This window comes from Cnephaeus nilssonii (assembly GCF_951640355.1).
Source record: "Cnephaeus nilssonii genome assembly, chromosome: 9".
In the NCBI taxonomy this organism is placed as follows: Eukaryota; Metazoa; Chordata; class Mammalia; order Chiroptera; family Vespertilionidae; genus Cnephaeus; species Cnephaeus nilssonii.
The window spans coordinates 30,149,098-30,172,115 of record NC_137080.1 but is presented as its reverse complement, the minus strand read 5'-3'; the positions used below and the strand labels follow the sequence as shown (position 1 = coordinate 30,172,115).

Genomic DNA, 23,018 nt, shown 5'->3' with positions numbered 1-23,018 from the left:
CGGACTGTGAGCGGGATGTCTACTTGCTGGCTGAGGGACCCCACCCCCCGCCCCTGCCAGTGCACAAATGTCATGCATCAGGCCTCTAATATTCACATAACTGTGTAAATATCACCACTATGGAATTCCAGAACATTCTCATCACCCTGAAAGAAAACCTGCACCCTTTAGCAGTCATTCCCTCTCACGTACTATCGCCTCCTCTCAGTCCCTTAGCAACCACTAATCTACTTTTCTTTCTATGTATTTGCATATTCTGGATATTTCTTATAAATACAATATGTGATTTTTTATGACTGGCTTCTTTCATTGGCATAATGTTCTTCTAGCTTATCTATATATGGGATTCAACATGAACTCCTCCTGATTGGGAAAAACATAATTCAAAAGTGCAAGTCCAATTCCACATGATACACTTTTTAGCTAAATATATTTAAGACCTGGAAGAACAAAGGAAAATCACCAATCAACAAATAAACAACACCTACCCGCCTCCCAAAAAGTTACAGGGGGGGCTGGAATTAAACGAGTTTCTGATATAAGGCCCAAATTTAATATTTGATAAAAAGTTAGTTCATTCTTATACAGAAATGGCACATTTTTATTTCATCAATTTTCATATCAAGGGGAAAAAAAAAACAACTACCACCAACATTTGTAACCTAAAGGCACTAAATGCACTGCCATAAACTTTATGCAATATTAAAAGAAAAAGCAAAAAGTAATTCATCCCACAGGAACTAGATATTATATTCAGTTCAGCAGGATGTAATTCTTTAGTTGGAATAAAGCCAAGAAAATGAATTAAGTCTATTTTCTCACCAAAAAAGTTAAAAGATATTTATACATATTTGATCACATTTGCTATGTAATGATGGTTCCTAATACTTCTCTGTTTTAAGTGCAGGAGCAATGATTTGGTAAAAAATAAAAAAGAGGACCAACCACTTATAACGAACATAAATAATCAAACTTAACTCTATCTTCATGCTAGGTATACTTTGCACTTCTTTTTTAAGCAAATAGCTATTTATATTATGATATGAAGATGAAATTGAAAGGATCCTTCATTACTACACAAATTACCAATTCTCTAAATTATCTATGCATTTCTTGAAAGATTAGGTTTTCATTTGTTGCTATACATGAAAAGGAGAACAAAAGATTTTGCAGATCTCATGAGATGAAACGAGGGTAGCATATTGGCACAGAACTCTGCACCTTATAAATAGCCTTCCTTCAATCTCTTTTTTCCGTCAAGGGCAGTGAGATCTTCATCACTTTTGTGACCCATAAGGAAACTGACACGAAGGCTTTCGGGGATTCAGACTTACAAGGTCAGTGAGGAGAAAGCTGCTCTTGCAAAACACCCAAAAGAACTGCTCTTTTCACCATATGTCACTTCTACAAAACTGAAACAGTTTTAAGTCTTGTAAGAGTAAAAAACCATATAGCCATTGACTAGAATATCTATGATTACATTCTAAATTTCCCCTTCATTTTAAATAAGTATTGCTAAGAAACTTAATTTGAATTAAGTTTCATTGGCAAGGGCTTACAGCTTATTTGAAAATAGTAGGTTATTGTCTTGACCTGTTCAGTGAGCACCTCTTTCTGTCATGTTGTATTTGTAGTTGGATTATTTTGTTCTCTTCTTTTTATAATTGCTTTATGTGAGATTTGATTGTGAACCTTTCTGTTGCTCAGTGTTTTTCTGAAATGAATTTTCCTAAACTTTTAGAATGATGTGGCGTTCAGGAAACACTTTCCGACTCCACAGAGTTGCTCTCTTTCTGTGTAACTACTTTACAAATGGGACGAAAACGGCAAAGGTGAAAGAGACTGAAAAACACCAAAGCCACTGCCGACTCCATATTTCCCAAATCCTCCCGCAGTGATTTTTAGCACATAAGGAAGGACATACCCAACAAAGAGTGCTCCTCAAATGGTCATTTTTGGACACTAATGAAGGTCACTGTGAAAACGTTTTAGAATTAAACCTACACACACAAGGGGGCATATGAATACTGGGAATTAGACTTCCCTCCACTACGCTGCCATTATGTAACAGTGAGATGATAATGAAATTTATTTAGATAATGATAAGTAGTTAGATCTCTATTTATTTCCCACAAACTAATACAAATGAATGAATAAAATATTTTAAAAGTGAGGCTGAATCAGAAAATCTACCCTGTGGAAGTCTATCCATGTAACTCTCTACCAAAACCCTAAAACTCCTTTGTGAAAGCTGGCGTCTGATGATTTTTTCTTGAATTCTATTTTGCCAGCCAAGGTTGGGAGTATTTTAAATTTTCCTCCATTTTATTCCTTGATTGAGAACAAATATAGCCATTGTATAGAGCAAAATTTAGTCTATCTTTTGCTTGTGTTTGTATATCTACATATAAATGCATGTGTCTTAGTCTATATTCCTGTTCATATTTCAAACTGTATATATTACCTAATAATAGACAAACATGTAAATTGACCATACCTCCGCTATGCCACCAGCCAATCAGGAGTGATATGCAAATTAACCCAACAAAGATGGTGGTTAATTTGCATACACAAGGGCAGAGTGATGGGGGCGGAATGCTTGCGTTCTGCTCCACTCCCATCCCTCAGGGCCTCTAGGCAGTGTGGGAAGGTGGGGCCGGAGCGGAAAGAGGCGGCTCCCAGAGTGGAAAGAGGTAGCTCCGGGGCCTAAGCGGAAAGGGGCTGGGCTGGAGTGGAAAGGCGGTGCCAGCAGCCAGGGAAAGGAAAGCCCATTCTAGCACGAATCTTTGTGCATCAGGCTTCTAGTTCTTATCATAAATGCTGACACCTATATACTATTGAACTTCAAAAATATTGACATATAACTTTTCTTTCTCATTAATGCAAATCACAAGGATCAATAAGGCTAAGGTGCAGAAGAATCTACACTTAAGAAATGCTAACCATAACAGTTGGACAGCTAAGTAGGTTCTTAAATTGATTGTTTTACTATTTCAACTCAAAAGACTCCCTTCACCAAACATACACAAAACAAAATATAAAAGGGGGAGAGGTATTACAATGATGCCAATTAAACTAATGGCCAAAATTTCTCATTACTTAGCACTTTAAGCAAAACACCCAAAAGAACTGCAAATAAAGAAACAAAACTGCATTCATTTTAAATCTCGCCCCAATTTTTTGGTCAACTTGTAACTAAAGATGGGCAGTACTATCTAATTCCTTAACAAATACTCCTAACATTATAACATTATATTTTTAACTGTTAACTACAACTATGACTAAATTATGTACAAAGGAAAACAAAGAAGTACAAAGAGGAAAATCAAGATTTTATAAGAGGACAGTCATTTAGCATATGAGTAGAATAATGAAACATTATAATTTGGATCATGCATTAAGTGCAGAAATTATTGTTGAATAGCAACCTCTTTAGCAAGACTTATTAAATATAGAAGTCAATAGTCCTAAGTGGTATACGTATACTATTAAGGAGTACATTTCATTATTATAGAACTTATTTTAAAGACATTCCGATCATTTTTAAAAATTGCAAAACAACTTCTCAGTTTTGAATTAAGTTTCATTGATTTTTAACAAATTCAAATTCAGGGATAGTAAATTCCATGGACAGTATGAAATCATTAGGATAAGCTGGGAGCCTTTATCAAGTTCTAATGGAAAAATATGAACCTAAAAAATTAGCATTAACTAACAGAATCACCAAGGTGTCAAAAACAAGTCAAAGTAAAATGGATTTGGGCCAAACCTCTCCTTAAAAGCTAACGACTGAACTTACTGGGAAAATAGTGTAAAGTGGGCATGAGCTGAAAAACCACTTCTAGATGCTGAGGTCAGTGAAATCGCAATGATGCTGCATTTTTAGCATATTGGTAAACATCTCAAGTCTCATCTGAAGAAGCAACACTGCCAAAAACAAACTATACTAACTCAGTGTAGAGCTTTCCAAAGGATGAATCAGCATTTTCTAAACATTTGATTTTTATAGTCTTATGAGATGATACACTGATGCTAGCAGGGGAGGACAGAAGTGGACAATACAACTATTTCTAATTTTTCTTTGTTTTTTGTTTGTTTCTGCCCAACAACATATAGGTTTATGTTTTTTTAAAGATGTGACTTGACTTTACACTTTAAAGAAATTATTTTGTGTGTGTGTGTTTTTTTTAGTAAAGAACTGTGATTTTTCGACAGGTTCTGCAAACCCTGAACATATTGGTTTATTTCTCCACATATTAGCCAATACCAGCAAGAATATGCTTATAAACTATTGCTTTAAAACTAACATGCATTTGCTTTAAAAATGCAATACAAATTTTGTCTCAGGTGTTGTTGACTTAATAAGCTGTTTCCCATCGAGGCATTTTTTCCCTTGTCCTCCCCTCTTCACACCAAAATCTTAACAAAACTATCAGTACAAACTAGTCCTATCCAAAGCAAGCATGTAAGCAGCGAATTTTGCAATGATTCCACACCAACAATTTGAATGCTGGGAGTAGCTGATGTTGCTAATCTTTTTGGCAATAAAATTTTGCAAATATGCCATCCCTTCCTGAGCTAAATGAGCTAACATGTCTCTCAGAACACCTTCCTATGCTGACCAGACCTTCAGTTGCTGATATGTGTATTGACCAATGGGGAAGTACTTTACTGCCTTTCCCCATTTCTCCTTTTCTGTACATGGATTGGGCCACTGTCTCTCACCAGATGCACACAGTCTTTGTCTGTTTACCCTTCTGTCCCCACTAGCATGGACTCTGTTCTTCTACTTATGAACACACTAGAGGCCCGGTGCATAAATTCGTGCACGGGTGGGGTCTCTCTGGGTGGCCTGCAGGGATCGGGTAAAACATGCAGTCCAACACCACCCACAGCTCCTATCCGCTGCTCCTGCTCATTCAGGCCCACTGTGCCTGCTGCAGGTTCATGCCCAATTAGTCTGATTGGGAGAGGCTCGTGCTGCCACAGCAGTGCTTGCCAGCCATGAGCCCTGCATGGGCTGAAACCAGCTCTCCGACATCCCTTGAGAGGTCCCGGGTTGCGAGAGGGTGCAGGCCAGGCTGAGGGACCCCACTGGTGCATGGTTGTGCCTGGGAGGGACTATGGGAGGGCTCCAGGGCATGTCTGGCCCCATCTCACCCAGTTCTGATCGGGGCCAATCAGGGTCAGCTGGCTGGGGAGGGACGCGGGAGGTTGGCTAGCCAAGGAGGGACTGTGAGAGGGCTCCAGGATGTGTCTGGCCCATCTCGCTCAGTCCCGATCTGCCAGACCCCAGCAGCAAGCTAACCTACCAGTTGGGGCATCTGCCCCATGGTGGTCAGTGAACGTCATAGCGACTGGTCAACTGTCTGCCTCTTGGTGGTCAGTGCACTTCATAGCAAGTGGTTTAGCAGCCTTAGCATATCATTAGCATATTATGCTTTGATTGGTTGTTCGGTTGTTCTGCCATTTGGTCTATTTGCATATTACCGTTTTATTATATAGGATTTCCCTACATCTTGTTCATAACTGAAATTTCAACCTTTCTCCTTCAGTGAATCCTGATGCTCCCATGACAACAACCTCTCCCTACAATCATCTCCATCAGAGGCTATATAATCTCTCCCTCACAAATGCCAAGGAAAAAAGTATACACCATTTTCCCCTTAGCCTCAGCCTGATCACCCACTAAAACCAAAGTGCCTGTCCACTCCCTTTGACTGTACTTGACCAGATACAGTATCATCTGTCACTTCTAGAGACTGATGGTCTTCTAAAGTCCATCTCATCTCTATAACCTTTCATGTTCCACTTTAATCACACACTGGGATATGGCCACACTTCAGGACTCATCATAAAACATCTTTCATTCCCAAATCTCTACCTTGGAGAAATTTTTCACTGCCTGGAACCTTCTGACCCTTGCTCCTACTTTTTTAATATGAGTAAATCCATTCTTATTCCCAGGATCTTGATCTCTAGCCCCTCAAACCCCTTTGGGATTTCTTCAGCATAAGGATAGCCCAAATCCATCCTAGTACCACTAACACCTTTGAATCCTTTACTCTCTTGGCCTTCAACTATACCTACCACCTTTTAATTCCAAAGCAGCTGCAATGACAGAGTCACAGACTGCAAAGCTTGCCAATTAACCTCAGCTGCACTCTGGTGGCAGTGTAGCAATTAATTTACTCAATTTTTGGTGACTCATGCTTGCCCCCAGTAGCAATTCTAAATATTTTCCATTTTCCATAATATTTAACCCTATCCAACCTTGTAAAGAATTGCAAAAACTCTTATAAATCATACGTAAAATCATCCTCTTTCTCTAATGGACTATCACATGTCCTAACATACAAATGTTTCTAATTTGAATTCAATTTAGGTTATTTGCAACAGAGAATATAGATGATTTATTTTAAAAAAAGATCTAATTAGGGTAATTTTCATTATAAAATTAAATGAAAATAATATAAAATGTAGCCATTTTAAAAATAAATGATAATCCCCAAATTCAAACATGTAGTGAGCAGGTAATAAGAAAAAAAATCTGAATATTATCTTGATCCATAAACTTAATCATGTAAAATGTTATAGTCTTTTGTTGAAATTTCCCACATAGAGGTCATCTTTTGTTCATTATATTTTCTCTGTATCTCCAGTCCCCAACAATATGCCTGGTATAAAATAGGGTCCCCACTGAGTATAATATTCCTGCAAATATACAGAAAATACTGTTTGCTTATGACTACATACAATGGAGTTAAATAATAAATCTATGCCACTGACGTTGAACAAATCATTTACCTTCTGTAAGATTTAGCTTTTTCTTTAAAATGAGAATGATTTAGATTATTTCCAGCTTTAATATTTCTCCAGTTAGTATTTATAACGGCAGATATGAGCTCATTTAGCTTCTATGGACCAGAATGAACCAAGCATAGTAAAAAAAAGAGTCCTCACATAATTTAAAAGACAACTGAAGAGGCAAAAGCACCTCACAAAAAACAATACAGGATAACACAGACTCAAAATATTAACTAGTGAAGTAAGGGCTATCGGTAGAAATCACAGAATGACATTGTTTTGGCGAAGGGAAACAGAGGAGCTTGGGAATAGTTGACACACAAAGTAAGAGTTGAGCTGTTTTTGTGAAAAGGTGGGATTTTAATGAATAGAGAATGGTAACAGGTATTAAATATAGTCTATGTCATGTTGTCTATCTTCAACTCTTCTTGAGCCTAAAGAACAAATTCTCAATTGTACAAATTTGGATTATAGAATGATCAGGAAAAATAAGAGTTAAAAAATTATTTCTTGGAGAGAAAAATTCCACTTCATTTCTATATATAAATGTCTAATTATCAATTCCAGAAAATACCTTCATAAATTATGATAGCTCCTTCATACACCATTAGTCTTCCTACATCTAAAGACAAACACTGTTATAGATAATAAGCTGATATGTTCCAAGAACTATTTCTGGAGCTCTGAGGGTTTAAGATAAGGCTTATAAGTTTCAAAAACAAGCTTCAAATATAGAAACACTGTGATTCAGCTAAACTTAAAGGAGAAAGAAATCAAGAGAGCAATGTAACTAGCACACTTTCCTAGATACACAAATGGAGATGTGCTATGAGAAATGCAAACATGAAGATCTGTACGAAAAGGTCTGATCCATTTAACACTCAAGTGGTGTTTATTATCATTGCATTGACGTTTTTACATTTGATTTCATTTTCTAAGGCAGATATCAAATGAGTTTAGGGAATGTTGGGTAAAAGATGAATGCACCATAAAGAAAGCTCACTAAAAAGAAAAAGAAAGGACAACTGTTAAATCAAGTAATTTATTACTATTAACTTCAAGGCTATGCCTTTCAAAGACTCAACCTATATGGATTTCTTCATTTTATCCAAAGTTGAGGGGTCAAATGCAGAAAAAAAAAAACAGTCATAAGAGATGATTTATGAATGTAGGCTGCTGATTAAGATCACTATGAGATCTTCAGAAATGGGCAAAGAACTTCCCAAAGCATGTCTGAAGAAAGGGAGCCAACCTGTACAATGTAGGGTAAGCTGTAATCTTAGACATAATAACAATGACTTTGGGAGGACTATATAACAAGAAGTGTTCTAGGTAACTTACAAATTTAATTTAAAAATTATAGTTGGAAAGTGAAATTCATCAGTGTATCAGTGATACTCAAGCATGCCCACACTGGCAAATCACTGATAGGGAAGAGATATAGATTTCAAATTTTGTGGGTATTTTGCAAAATCATTAGGGATTACTGTAGTTAAAACCAAGAAAAATAGTAATTTTATACATCTTTTCTTTATACATTTTTGAATATGTAATCATTTTTATAGATCTTTAACATATACTTACCCTATGATTTTTTCCACTTTGACATTAGCTTTTTATACAGTTTCCTAAATTTCTAGCTATGATCATGTAAATATCTATCTATCTATCTATCTATCTATCTATCTATCTATCTATCTGCCTAAATGCAAATTGTCCCCTCAGGAGTTTGACCAGGAGACCGGGAGTTCGATCGCTCGTTATGACATGTGCTGACCACCAGGGGACGGCGTGGTATGAAGGAAGGCCCTGATCGCCCCTGATTGCCAGCCAGGCCTAGGGACCCTACCCATGCACAAATTTCGTGCACCAGGCCTCAAGTCAATACTATATTTCTCCCCAATCCAAATCCCTTACAATGACCTTCAGCGTCTCACAATCTGATACCTGACTTTCTTTTTAATCCCATCTCCTACTACTCTCTCTTTTGAGATGGGATAAATTCACTTTCAATGAAATTCATTTGTTTCTATTGGTACCCGAGTCTTTTCCATCTCCTTCCCACCCACCTGTGTAGTTGCACAGGGTTCCATGCTCAGAGAGCTCTGAACTTGGCGTAATGCTCTGCTTTTGCCATCTTGAATATCGCAATAATTTTTTAACAAGGGGCCCACATTTCATTTGGCTCTGGTCACTTCAAAGTAGATAGCCAGTGCCTACCTACTACACTTCCCTTGTGGAATATGCTCTCTCCTGTGCCCCAATCACATTAACTTCTTTTTCACCTCCAGACTCCCTTGTGTGTTGTCTCTTCCCTCGACTAGTTCTATACACATGAAGTAAAGTTATTCTTTCTTTTCCTTCAATCTCAACTCAAATGTTAACATATCAGGAAGATATTAACTTATTTCTTTATTTAAAGTGTCTCCTGTAACCTTTTATCTCATTATCCATTTATTTCTTTAAAGGCAGTTACTAGAATTTGAAATGATCTCATTTGTTTCCTTGTTGCTTGTCAAAGATCCCCTCCTCCTAAATGGAAAGTAGCAGGAGAGTCGTAATCTTGTCTATTTTGATGGTACACTGATGAAGTATCAGGGCTGAGAACAGTGTCTGACACATGGTTAGTACTCACTATTTTTTTGTTGCATAAATAAATATGTTAATCATAATAATAAATGGTACACTTCACACATTTTCATGGGAGAATTTTTTCCTGGTTGGTTATCGTGCACTATGAATATTTTATCTGTTATAATTCTCCAACGTTGTCTAGAGGCTTCTTCCCCACGTGTAGAGTACCTATTTATTTGAGAAGATACCTAAGAATGTGAGTGCGATTTATATGTGTATATTTTATAAGTACTGGTGTCTTTTTGTCGATTTTTGATGCAAAAAGTAACTCAATTTCCTAAACTAAAGAAAATGTATAGCTCTATGAATAAATTTTGGTTCACTTTTTGGAGGGAGGTTAAAAGACATCTTTTGGAAAAATGACATGAAGTATTTTGGCCATGTGAACACTCACATTCACTCATTTTTAGTACTTTATTCTATGGAAGTGTAATTTATGTATTATGTGGAAAAAGCTATCTTCACAATCATATTTATGAGTGTTGTTTATAATATCAGAAAATTGAAAATAAGCTAAATATCCAAATTTAAGGTAATGGTTAGATAATTTAGAGTAATTCACTCAAATAAGCTGTAACAAGGAAGAGTTATACTGTGTGACAACAGAGGGGAAAACTTATTACACAACATGTTCACTGAAAACAAAAGGATCAAACTTATATAAATATAAAAGTAAACAAAATCTTAAAATCAGAGACATGGAAAAATACTGGAAGGTAGCTTGAACAGGAGCTAGATTTATGGATTTTTTACTCTCTTCCTTTTCTACATTATTTTTAATGTAAATATATAATTATTAAACATTTTAAAGATGTCTAAAGGAAACATGACTTCCTATCACATAGTATAATTTTCAATGTAGGTCAGCATGAGCCCTTAATAGAGTTTGCTGCCAAGAAAGTTGTTTAAAATCACAGATGGAAATAAAATATAATTAATTAATTTTTCTGAAAAGTGTATAATGATTCTGTGAATTAACATAATATAGATATATTTATTTAAAAGAAAACAAAACAACAAGAAACTAAACTTCTAACTTGTTTATACTTCTATTAAGCCATCTTAAAAGTGATTTTTGCCCCCAAAGTTGTTTAAACTGAATAATTTCAGATGCTAGTTAATTAAAAAGCAATATATTAAAACAAACAAACACTGGCTCAGTACTCACAGGTATACAATATTCCACCATTGGATAATGTAATTTGTGACCTTTTGCTGTTCGACCAGAAAAAAAGCAACTCTGGCAGACATCATAGTTAAAATGCTTCAGGCTTCTATACCTAGAGAGAAGAAAATAAAATTCATTGGCTTGCATGCCTATATTTAGTACAAATAAATCATCTGTGGAAAGAATTTCATTCATCCAAATCACTACAAAAGTATATTGGCCACAAATGTGGAATTTGCTTAGTGACACTGTACATCGCTCTTTATTTGCAGAATCTTATTTTGAGAAGTGAAATTCTAAATTTTAAGTTTCAAAATGGAAAATATCTCCCAATTCCTCCATCTTCTAGAATGGCAGTTAGTAACTAAGAACATAAATATATTAATATTTACAGAAAAAATAAAGAAAAAGACTAAGAATGAAAATGGAAACAAAATGTAAAGGGTATGTGAGATTAATACTGTAAACCATTAAGTGCTGAGTTGCTTCTAAAATGACCTGCAAAAAAGCACTTGCAAATCGATCTCAAGAAAATAAATCAGCATATACTGCTGCATCCAGCTTATTTTGGCAGGGAAGCAACCTGGTCTGAAACATTCACCTACACTAATATTTCCTGACCTATACATCTCTTGACAAATATGACTGACATCTTGTCTTCTAAAATGGAGTTTGTTTATGTCTGCACACCTCATGGCAGAAGGCCATTCTCCTGTCATTAGTACCAGACCCTTGTACTATTAGTGGGTGGTGTGCCCTGTGAAAATATGCTTTTCAGTCTCTCTTGCTGATGGTGGTGACTAATGCAATGCAAGTCAAAGTCACTGGGTGGGATTTCAAAGGACTAACTCAGTTGGGAAGAAGCATGGTCCCACTTCCTCCTTCCTGGAAAATGAACCTGACATTAAGAAGAGAAATTCTGACATGGGGAGATAAATGGTGATGCAAGGGGACAATTTGGGATGGTAAACCCACAGTACAGTGCATAGGTGATGTATTGTAGAATTGTATACCTGAAACCTATGTAAATTTATTACCAATGTTACCCCCCAAAATTCAATAAGAAAGAAAGAAAGAAAAAAAAAGAGCAGCCATTCTGTTACCATGGGGTGACCTTGAAGATGGAAGCCCTGTGTTAAGAATGACAGAGAATAAAGCCAGAACTATGAAAAGGGGATGCCGGTCAAAGGGTACAAACTTCCAGTTATAAGAGGAATAATTTCCAGGAATCTAATGCGTAATAATATAGTGATTATAGTTAATAATACTATATTGTATACTTGGAAGTTGCTAAGAGAGAAAATTTTAAATGTTCTTACCACAAAAACGAAATGATAATTATGTAACATGATGCAGGTGTTTCCTAACAATATGGAGGTAATCATTTTGCAGCACGTGTATCAAATCAACATATTATACACTTTAAATTTCTACAATTATTACATGTCAATTTTATCTCAGAACTGGGGATGTGGGGAGGGGGTTGGGGGGAGGGGAAGAACAGTGGACCCAGATGACAGGGAAGTCACCATTCATTCCTGGATTTCTATCTTAGGACTCTTTTATATATATATATATATATATATATATATATATATATATATATATATATGAAAAGAAACTAAACTTCTAACTTGTTTATGCTTCTATTTAGCAGCTGTATGTAATCCTAACTGAAACAATTCCCAGTTTACAAAACATTCTACAAATCCAAGAGTTCATTAAAATTTAATTTGGAAGTAATTACAGAAAGACTCTAGCAGGATTTGTAAAAGTTCAGGGAAAATAAATGAAAAAATATATATATACAAAGTGGTAGCAGAGTCAACCTGGACAAAGTTAACATTATTCTACAAGGCTCATACGCCTCTATCTTTAGTTCTGGAGTTGGCTTTCTATTTTTCCTTGTACTCAGAGAAAGAGACAATCCTTTACCTGAGAGCTAAAGGACCCGTTCTGTCTCGGCCCTGTTTTATTATTGGAGTTGTTCTTACATTATTCTTTCCATGGATAATCTCTGTGCAATCATTAAGTTGATTAGTTTGAAGGAATCTTTGCTTGGTCTCATCTCTAAACCAGGTATCAACTCTAGATCTCTCTCTCCTCCGTTCAGAAATTAAACATTTTAAATGGACTACATTCTCAAAATAGAAAACTGGGAAAATATATATGCAAGTAAAAGGAAGATGATAACACTGACATATTTACTTCAAGTTAGAGTTAGACTCCTTGAGCAAGTTGTTTGCACATAATAACCCCCTTATTTTTCTGAGCCTGAGATGTGCCTTCCAACCTTACCGTGACCTGGAAAGAGTTCTTTTTAAAATTACCAGTGACCTCCCAAATCAAAGGTCTGTTCTCACATCTGATGTTTTGAATCTCTCTGTTGCACCTAACATCTCTACCATCTTTCTAAAGCCTTCTTTCTGATTTCTACAACATTATGATTCTTTACTTCTCTTGAGAACTCTGATAGTCTTTCTTATTCTGCTGAGCATCATCATTGTTCAGGCTTTTCAATAAACAGTGTAATATCACCTATAGGCTGACCTACTATCCCACTAATGTTTACTAGTTTTTGGTAATAATAACAAGAGCTAACATTTATTGACTGCTTGCTCTTTTTGTGATGGGTACTGCCTTAGTCACTTTTCATGCATTAATTATTCATGGGAGGAAATGCTCTCCGAATTTGAAGTTGAAGATACTCAGATTCAGGAAGGCCAAGTAACTTATCCAAAGTCACACAGTCACATGGTAGATTCAGGATTCAAACCTAAGCAGCTGGACTAAAGAGCTAGTTCTCAATACAGCACCTGCTGCATGTCCTGCTATAACCTTGACCTCTAACCACCTACCTGGTCAACTCCACATCTTTATATTAGAGACACCTACATATAAAATTTACATTAAATAACTAAAATTCAACATTTAATATCGTTCACCTATTTATTGTAACTGCTCTTTCATTTGTCTCTTATGAAATATTTCAAGTTTATTCAAAAGCAGAGAGTATCCTATACAATAAAAGCCTAATATGCTAAGTGTCTGGTCAGCCGTTCAACCAATCAAAACGTAATATGCTAATGATATGCTAAGGCTGCTCAACCACTCACTATGACATGCACTAATCACCACGGGGCAGACAGCTGACTGGTCGGCCAGTCGCTATGATGTGCACTGACCACCAGGGGGAAGATGCTCTAACCAGTAGGTGAGCTTGCTGCTGTGGTCTGGTCGATTGGGACTGAATGAGACAGGCCCAACACGCCCTGGAGCCCTCCCACAGTCCCTTCCTGGCTGGCCAACCTCCCACATCTCTCCCCGGCCCTGATCGTGCACCGGTGGGGTCCCTCCGCCTGGCCAGTGCCCTCTCGCAATCCGGGACCCCTCAGGGGATGTTGGAGAGCTGGTTTTGGCCTGATCCCACAGGCCAGGCTGAGGGACCTCACTGGTCCACGAATTCATGCACTGGGCCTCTAGTAACATAATAAACATCCACGTCTCAGCTGTGTTGAATCATAATGTTATGCTACAATTGTTTCAATTTCTTTTTCTATTGAAGAAATAAAACATTAAAAGTACAATCAAATGCTACTAATTTTTAGTCTTTTGTCCTCTCCTTCGCTCTGAAAAATCCCATCCCTCCACATCTCCCAGGGCTATAGCATGGCTGTATGTGGCAGACTTTATATAAGCCAGTCTCTCCAGATCAGTTTATCTGGATGTTTCCTGTGATTTCACATTACTTTTTAATATAGCATACTAATCAAAGCATACTAATATAGCATAATAATCAAAGTCCTAAATCTATTGTTCTATTCAGTATCATCTAATTGTTTCTTGGTGTCAAATCTCACCTCTTCTAAAAATCTAGCCTGCTTTTTAAAAAATACCATATTGACTAAGAGCATGAACTGCAGAGTCAAAAAGATTATATTTGAATCCCAGTTTTGTCTTCACTTATTGGATATCTGGCCTTGGGCAAGTTGCCTAATCTCTGAGTCTTAGTTCTTTCATGTGTAAAGTAGAGATAATCCTGCCAATCTTATAGGGTTTTTATGGAGAGTAAATGAAATAACAAATGCAGTGTTTGAGCACAGTGCCTGGCATACAGTAAGCACTGGATAAATAGCAGTGATTAGTGCTGATGGTTATATCTTATTTGGACTCTCTTCCCACTTGTAGTTTGCTACATTCCAGCTATTCCTTTCGTCTCTGTCTGCCTGTCTACCAGGTGCTTTAAACTTAGCCTCTCCCAGAAACCTGCTGCATTTCAATGGACCTTTTCCATCTTCCTCTCCCAGGGTTTGCCCTCTGACTTCCACTGGCTGCCAGGCTCATGCGGATTCTGCCTCCCACTACCTGCCTTTCCATCCTCCTAGAATGTACAGCCTCGCTGGCACCAGGCACTCAGAACCTGCCACACTTTGGACTGGCTCCCCAGCATACCATGACGGGAGAACAGGACATTTACACTCAATTTCTCAGTTTGCCATTCCCAGAAAATGCAACAATACTCTTCATACAAACTATATTGGCAACGTCAGTCAAATGACAGCAATTTGTTTAGTTCAGCACACTGATACTGATACTGTATACAACAAATCCAATCCCAGCCATCCTGATTGACCCTCCATCAGTGAAATCACCATCTTAGCTGTTTCCTCTTTTGGAATGAGTGAAAGGCACATACAAAACCTGGAGTTGCACTGCTGAGTCGTCTTGTATTTTTCATAACTGATTGCCAAATCCAACTGGGGTTACTTTCAATATTCCTCGCAGAAGAGAAACATATATATTCTAATGCATACTGATCATAAGACAAGGAGGTGAAAGGATCATGACAGCCAAGACACTTCATCTTGGGGCCAACCTTTAACCCTATACTCTCTGCTTTGTGGCCACAAACTGATGAATCTGACACTGATTACACTAAAGTGCAGTGGTGAGCAGTGCTCCTGTGTGCGGGCAAACAGGGTTAATCTACTTCACTCCAAACTTGGTAGAAGTAAAACAAAGTAACTCCATTACTTCTCAGTTATTATTTAAATTTTGCTCTATGCTTTCCAAGTTTGACCCCAAAGGCCTCCGAACATCACCCAATCCCATCAGGGCCATATATGTATAATGATTTGTGCAATTATCATGCATGAACATTTCTGTGAAATATGTAATAGAAATTCAGAAAAGTCTTTGGTTCTGGAGCAAAATAATATATATTTTAATTCTTTATTGATTAAGGTATTACGTATGTCTCCTTTCCCCCCCTCTTATTACCCCCATATCCCCCCCACCCCAAGCATATGCCCTCAACCCCCTGGTGTCTGTGGTTCATTGGTTATGCTTATATGCATGCATACAAGTCCTTTGGTTGATCTCTCCCCCTCTCTCCATCTCCCCTGCCTTCCCTCTGAGGTTTGACAGTCTGTTCGATGCTTCTCTGTCTCTGGATCTATTTTTGTTCACTAGTTTATGTTGTTCATTATATTGCAAAATAATATTAAAATAATAACAACAAGCTTCATCTACTGGCTATAATAAATGTCATTTTAGACAGATAGACTCTGCTGAGCATCTCATTTATTTAGAAGGCAAACCCCCAATGGGACTGAATGGAAGGGATGATAGACATACACTGAGCTGACATCTACAGAACAGAAAATCGTCTCCTGCCACCACCTGTGGTAGATCTTACCTGAATCCAACAATTGGACATTCTTTACAGATGTTGCATTTGGCCTGATGTTTTGCAGTTTCAGCTGCTGCCACTCGATGTAAAACTGGCAGCCAAACCATGGACTGTGGTTCTAGACGCATCCAGTCTATAAACTCTTTCACACTTATCTCTGGCTTATTGTTATTCTGGTGAAGAAGCAAATACATTAAATGTGAAGAAAATTTATTTATTTAAATTGCAGCAAGTGTTGCTGCTTCATAATCTTCTGAAAAAAATCTGTGCACAATTAAACATTATGTACTTCTTTCCAGGTCAGTTAAATCATAAAATATTTCAGGTTCTTCAAGGACAGAAAATTCTAGAATTTAAAAAGATAAAAAGCAGCTCTAGCCATTTTGGCTCAGTAGATAGAACATCTGCCCGTGGACTGAAGGATCCTGGGTTTGATTCCAGTCAAGGGCACGTGCCTTGGTTGCAGGTTTGATACCTGGCCCTGGTTGGGGTGCGTGAGGGGAGGCAACCAATTGATGTTTCTCTTTCACATCGATGTTTCTCTCTGTGTCTCCCTTTCCCTTCCACTCTCTCTAAAAGCCAATGGAAAAAATAACTTTGGGTGAAGATTAATAACAATAACAAGAGAGAGAGAGAGAGAGAGAGAGAGAGAGAGAGAGAGAGAGAGAGAGAAAGAGAGGAAGGATATTGTCATATAAGAAGAAGAAAAAAAACCAAGTACTTTCATATACTCAAGAGTAAAACAAAAAACACAAAAAACCCTGCACTATTATAGGTATTCTTTTCACATATATGCTTTAACCCCATAAAATTCACTCATCTAAGACAGTAAAAATCTGTGAAAGTAAAAACTCACTGATTACTTTCCAAACTTGAAGGCCATTATAAATGGTACATAAAAACTGTTATTTTTGTGTCCTGCTCTAGTCCTATTACAACATCACACTGGGGGCACAGTACTATGAATGTACTTGGCAAGATTTCAAAATTTATAACAAAATGTATGAAAACATCTTAGTCCCCCCTGTGAACACTAATTTATTTTCATATGTGCCAAATTAAATTTGTACCAACATCTTTCTTCTGTTGGTGTCAAAGTCATTCTATGAACCAGGACATAGGAAATTACATTTAGAATTTTTCAATTGGTATTTTTTGTTATCTCTAAAACAAGAAAAAGGGCTATTATAAAACGTAATAACCCATAACATCAATTTGCCTTAAAAAGATGGTGTGAGCAATTTTTTTCTCTTCAATGATAAATCACCGAGTATGCTTTGAGAAAATATCTGTAGGCTGTACTTTATGTAAATGTATGATATCACTAGTAACAGTTCTAAAATGCTTCATATACAGTAAGCATTAAAAAGAAACTAAAATTCTTTTCCAGTTTAACATTAACAACTTAGACCAGTATAAAACTTTGTGTATCATTCTCCTTTTGCACATAAGTTCTCAAAAAAAGACCTTATTTTAATAACATTTTTATTTTATATATGTTTTAAAATCTTGCCTCCAAGGAACTCAGGACTGAAATATTTATTAAGTAGCTATAATATTCAAGGCACTGTGCACAGGGATACAATAATAAAAAGGTAAAAATTATCCTTATTCATGAAGCTTAGATTTTTATGAAAGAAAAAATTGAACAGGCAAATATACAATTTAGTATCTACACTAATAAAAGAAAAACATGTAAACTGACCATCCCTATGCTATGCCCACCGACCAATCAGGAGCAAGTATGCAAATCAAACCAACAAAGATGGCAGTTAATTTGCATATGCAGGTGTGTAGAAGGAAGCCAAGTGCTGCAGAAGGGAGTGAGGCAGTGGAGACAGGTGGGAGCTCAGGCCGCAGGAAGCCCTATTCTTCAGGAATCTTCCTGCAATGGGCCTCTAGTGTAATGATAATGGTAATGAGCACTGTAAGAAGGTAGAGCCGATACAGGTGAATAGGATAACACATAACCTTATTTAAAGAGGTGAGAGAAGGGTTTTCAGAGGGTTTTAGATTTAAGGAAAGATCTAAAGAATAAATAAAGATTGGTGATGAGAAAAGAGTTTGTGGGCAGAGGATATGGAAAAACATTCTGAATAGAGTACACGTGTCCAAAGGCACTAAGGCAAGAATGGAGGGACTGAAGTAGTGTGGGTAGAAAGCAGTGAGCAAGGGGATAAGTGACACAAGATGAGGCCAGGGCAAAGGCAGGGCCAGATCACATCAATCTGATAGCACATTTTAAAGAGTTTGGACTTTATACATTGAGAAGCAGCTATTCTTGAGGTGATAGCCATTCCTTGAATCAAATATGCCTTAAGAAACAAAATACAAACTTACTGAGATGGCACCCAATGTCCTTCACCATTTGGCTCTAGCCCAACTTCCCTGTCCCATTTCTTGGAAAATTCTCAAAACTCTTCCTCACTACACCCTGTATACCAGCAATCCTGTGTGTTTACCTGTTGGAAGCAGCTGCGGACACTGGGTTCAATATTGCTGCCTCCAAAAGATGCTACTTCTCCCAACTGCCGGGGGATCTGAATAGCATCATGTAGTAAAAGGCCCAGCTGCCGCTGGTCACACATTTCTGTCGGTCCAGCCACTTCCTTAAAGAGATCTGCAAGGAGGAGAGGCAAGAGATTAACTTCCATCTGCCTGCAGTGTTCTCTTATGTCTTTGGTGACGGGGATTGAACAATGAAGATTAAAAAAAAAAAATCATGAGGACATGAATCAATTAGTTGTCTCCTGAATTCTGACAACCTTGATATTCTGTGTGTCTGTAATCAGGGGATTGGTTAACCACATGCTTCTGAAAACAACCTCCTGTTGTATGTCAATACATATAAATAGACCAGTAACTACAGATTTCCTTTACAAATGGTACAATAAATACGTGTGGGTTTCAATCAGTGATTTCAGTAAGGATTTCCCTTCTAATTGAGAAAAACAGTGAGCCAAGACTAAGCTTCTCAGGACTTGTCAAAGGAATAAATGTGCCTTCAGGGCAAATCTTTACATTTTAACTATTTGTTTACTAACGTTTTGTGTTCACTCCTAAATTTAATATTCTATTAAATGTATATATTTACTTCTTTTAAAGATTACTATACTTAAATCTATTTTATATAAAAAAAACATTAAGAAATACAAGAAAGAGTCTTATTTTTAGGTGTGTATGTGGCGTTTTTTTTAGGCCCAATCAGTCTCATTCCTTATAAGCCATAAAAATTATTTTTGTTTTACTTCATTTCATGTACTAAAATACATTTATTCAAATTTTAACGACATAGTAACAAAACTCATGCTTTCTTTCATAGTTCTTTAGCCTTTTATATTTATTAAGAAAACACTAATTTATTTCATAGCTCTCTTGATTCAATAAAATTAAAACTCTTCTCTCCTTTCCAGTGTTTGCTTACCTTCCTTTCACCACTTGAAACATTTTGAAGATTTAAAATTATTAGCTTGTTCCAAGAAATAAAGCTAATATGATTAAATAAGTTACTTTAGGAGTGGGGAGAAATTTCATGTAAAAACGACCCACTTTGTTATAGAAACTAATATTTTTTTAAAAGAAATTTCCAAGTTCTGAAAATTCATAATCACGAAAAATATAAATGTTTTTCATGTGACGTTTCCAAGAACAGAAGAAGGGGGAGTAAATATTTATTGGATCCTACAAACCATAAAAAAACCACACTGATAAATGAATATCAGATCAAAATTTATATTCCCTTTATTTTAAAGGAGAATAATGCCAGATCTAACATTGTCAACAGTGCACTTTCAAACAACTGAACTAGGCTTAGTGATATTTACATAGTAATTATCATGAAATATGACTTTAATTATAAGTATACATAGGGAAAGCAAATTTAATTAAGATAACTTTAATTTTTATTATCATTTGTTCACTTAAATTTTGTTAGAGTTCTACTTGTTTCTCTTCATTTGTCAAAAATAAAATGATCATGGTCAGAAAATATCTGTCCAGGATTCTTACTATGAAGCTCATTTTAAACTTGTTCCTGGGAAAGGCCTCTTAGGTAAATAGAGTTGCTGAAGATGCGAAATAGCTTGTACAGAGGAATGCACATGTTCAACAAGATCAATCATGTCCAACTTTCCTCTTTTGAGACGAGTAGCTATATTGCTATGCCACCATTAAGGTAAAACTACACACAAACCAGAAAAGGTTAACATTAACATTAGAAATGTTGACATTTCTAAATTTTCATAAATGTTCACATTTTTGATGTCATAGTCAGAAATAAAAAGGAACGTCAGAATGTGGGAATGGGCTGGAGAAAAGTCACAATCTAAAACCCAAGATCCAATAAATTAGCACAGAAGAGATGTAAAAGGCCACTGAAAAGGATCTTTGTAAATGTGTTTTTGATGAGGCAAATGGGCCACCAGCTATAAGCAGGAAGGCCAGGGTGTTGTTTGAATCTAATGAAGGGATATTTCAGGAAGGCCTCAAGAGGGAGGTGCCACCAGGGTAAAAACACCTGCCCTGTCACTCAGCTACTAAGTGGCAGAGCTGAGGTTTGAAGGCAGGTCTCTCTGGCCTTTGGGCCTGTTATTTTCCAAATACCAAGATGCCTTTCATTTAATTATTTGTCTAACTATGTCTATAACAGTTCTAGTTCATCTTGATATATATATATATATATATATATATATATATATATATATATATATATACATATATATATATACATACATATATACATACATATATATATATATATATATATATATATATATATATATTTAAGTATTGGAAGTACACAGAAATAGAAAAGGCTTGGGCTTTAGAGTCAGAAAACTCTGTGATCTAATTCTAACCCTGCAATTATTGTCACTGCAGCCTTTGACTAGATTTGTAACCTATCTCAGCATTAATTTTTTCATCTGAAAAATGGAAATCACGATGCCTACATCATTATGGGATGATTATTCTCAGAATTAAATGAGATACAACTTGTAGTTGGTTCTCACTCCACCAAGGCATCTCACCTCTTGATCCTATTAACAGCTTTTCATTACACACAAGTCCACTATGTTATTAACACCCTCAGTCTAGCCTGGACATGTAAAGTAAGGGTTAAAAAAATGAGAACTATTATTACTAGCCAATCATATAAAGTAAATCTCCAATAAAATGATCATTCCCATTACTATAAACACTATTGGTATAAGAACGGTCTTACGTACATCTGTATTTTTCTTCTAAGAGACCTTTAGAGAGAGACATCAATCCAATCTTCAGACTCTGCACTCTAATTTTTCCAGTCCGACCCCTGAAATTATAAGAATCTCAATGTCTTACATGAATTTAAAACAGTATGTAAAATATTTCCAAATATCTATTTTCTTGAGGGTAAACCATTAAAAAATAATTGCATCTTAAAGTTCTGACTTTTCTATTCACATTTAATAATTAATGTTAAACCTACACCATAATTTCATTACATATTTTAATAGCATGTTCGACCTGGTCTCAAAGAATATATAGCCTGAAGTCACGTTACACACAATATATAAACTAGGAAGAACAAATTAAGGCAAAATTAAAACTTTAATTATAAAGCTGAAAATATATCATTTTTATAAATACTATGAGTTAAAATCTATTTATTAATAACTACAAATGCAAAATTCAAAATAGATACATATATGCATATGAATTCAGCAAGATACATCTAAGATCAAATGTAAGAAAAATGACTGAAAAATTAGCTATATACTGAGGGCTTCTCACTGCTGAATACTTAAATATGTATTGCCTAATTGATATGGGTCTTTGTCAATGCAGTTTTTGTGTTACTATTGCAATTACACTAGCCATTGGTCTTAAACAGATAGGTGTGGAATCTCTATTTGGGGAAGCATTAAGCTATAATTAAATTCAAAATGTATTAATTAATCAACATGAGAAAATAGCTTTACACTATACCAATGAGAGACCATTTCAATTTTACTTATAAGCAGACTAAAAGAAAAACATTTATTGTATTTTAAAGCAGAAAGTTGTTTTATTCCATCATTTATCAAAGAATTACTGAGCTGTCTACCAAATGTTAGTTGCTATACTAGATCCTGGGGATGGGGAAAGTAAATGCAGAAACTATAAAAATTAGCAATATGATGATCCTTGCTATGGAATAGAACATAGTAAAAAAAAAAAAGTCTTTATTGCTATCTTTATATTTCATATTCAGAATCAGTTTTCAGTTAAATTGTTGCTGTTAATTTTCTTAAAATATGTTTTCGACTTACAAATAAAGCATTTAAAACCTATAAATAAATTTTTACATAATTATATGAATACATAAAATTTAGTAATTCATGCTATTCAAAAACAAGCAAATATTTGTATTGTGGAACTTTAATTTTAGGTAGTCTTATTGTCAAACTGTATTTAAGTCTTGATCTTATTGATATTTTTACTATTAATATTAATTGATATCTTCCATTCACAAATTGTAAATACTCTGGTAAATTTTTGTATACATATAATGACATAAAATAAAATTTTAAAAAATGCTTAGGTATTGCTATAATGTACTTTCAAAACCATCCCTCAATAGCCTGGAATATATATATATATATATATATATATATATATATATATATATATATATATAAATTTTATCATAGCCAACAAATTACTTGAACCTTCACTATGCATGTATACAACATTCAG

General features: G+C 35.8%; 1 protein-coding gene across 4 annotated transcripts in view; it reads right to left on the bottom strand.

Annotated features, from left to right (window-relative positions):
- The window catches only part of UTRN (utrophin), a 454,275-nt gene that overhangs the window by 30,718 nt on the left and 400,539 nt on the right, over window positions 1–23,018 (bottom strand). For all 4 annotated transcript variants that reach the window (XM_079779951.1, XM_079779952.1, XM_079779953.1 and 1 more), the window contains 4 exons: window positions 21,527–21,612; window positions 18,764–18,921; window positions 16,308–16,474; window positions 10,610–10,721 (listed from right to left, as the gene is read on the bottom strand). In XM_079779951.1, the coding sequence (XP_079636077.1) occupies window positions 10,610–10,721; window positions 16,308–16,474; window positions 18,764–18,921; window positions 21,527–21,612 (523 nt within the window). The remainder of the gene's footprint in view (window positions 1–10,609; window positions 10,722–16,307; window positions 16,475–18,763; window positions 18,922–21,526; window positions 21,613–23,018) is intronic.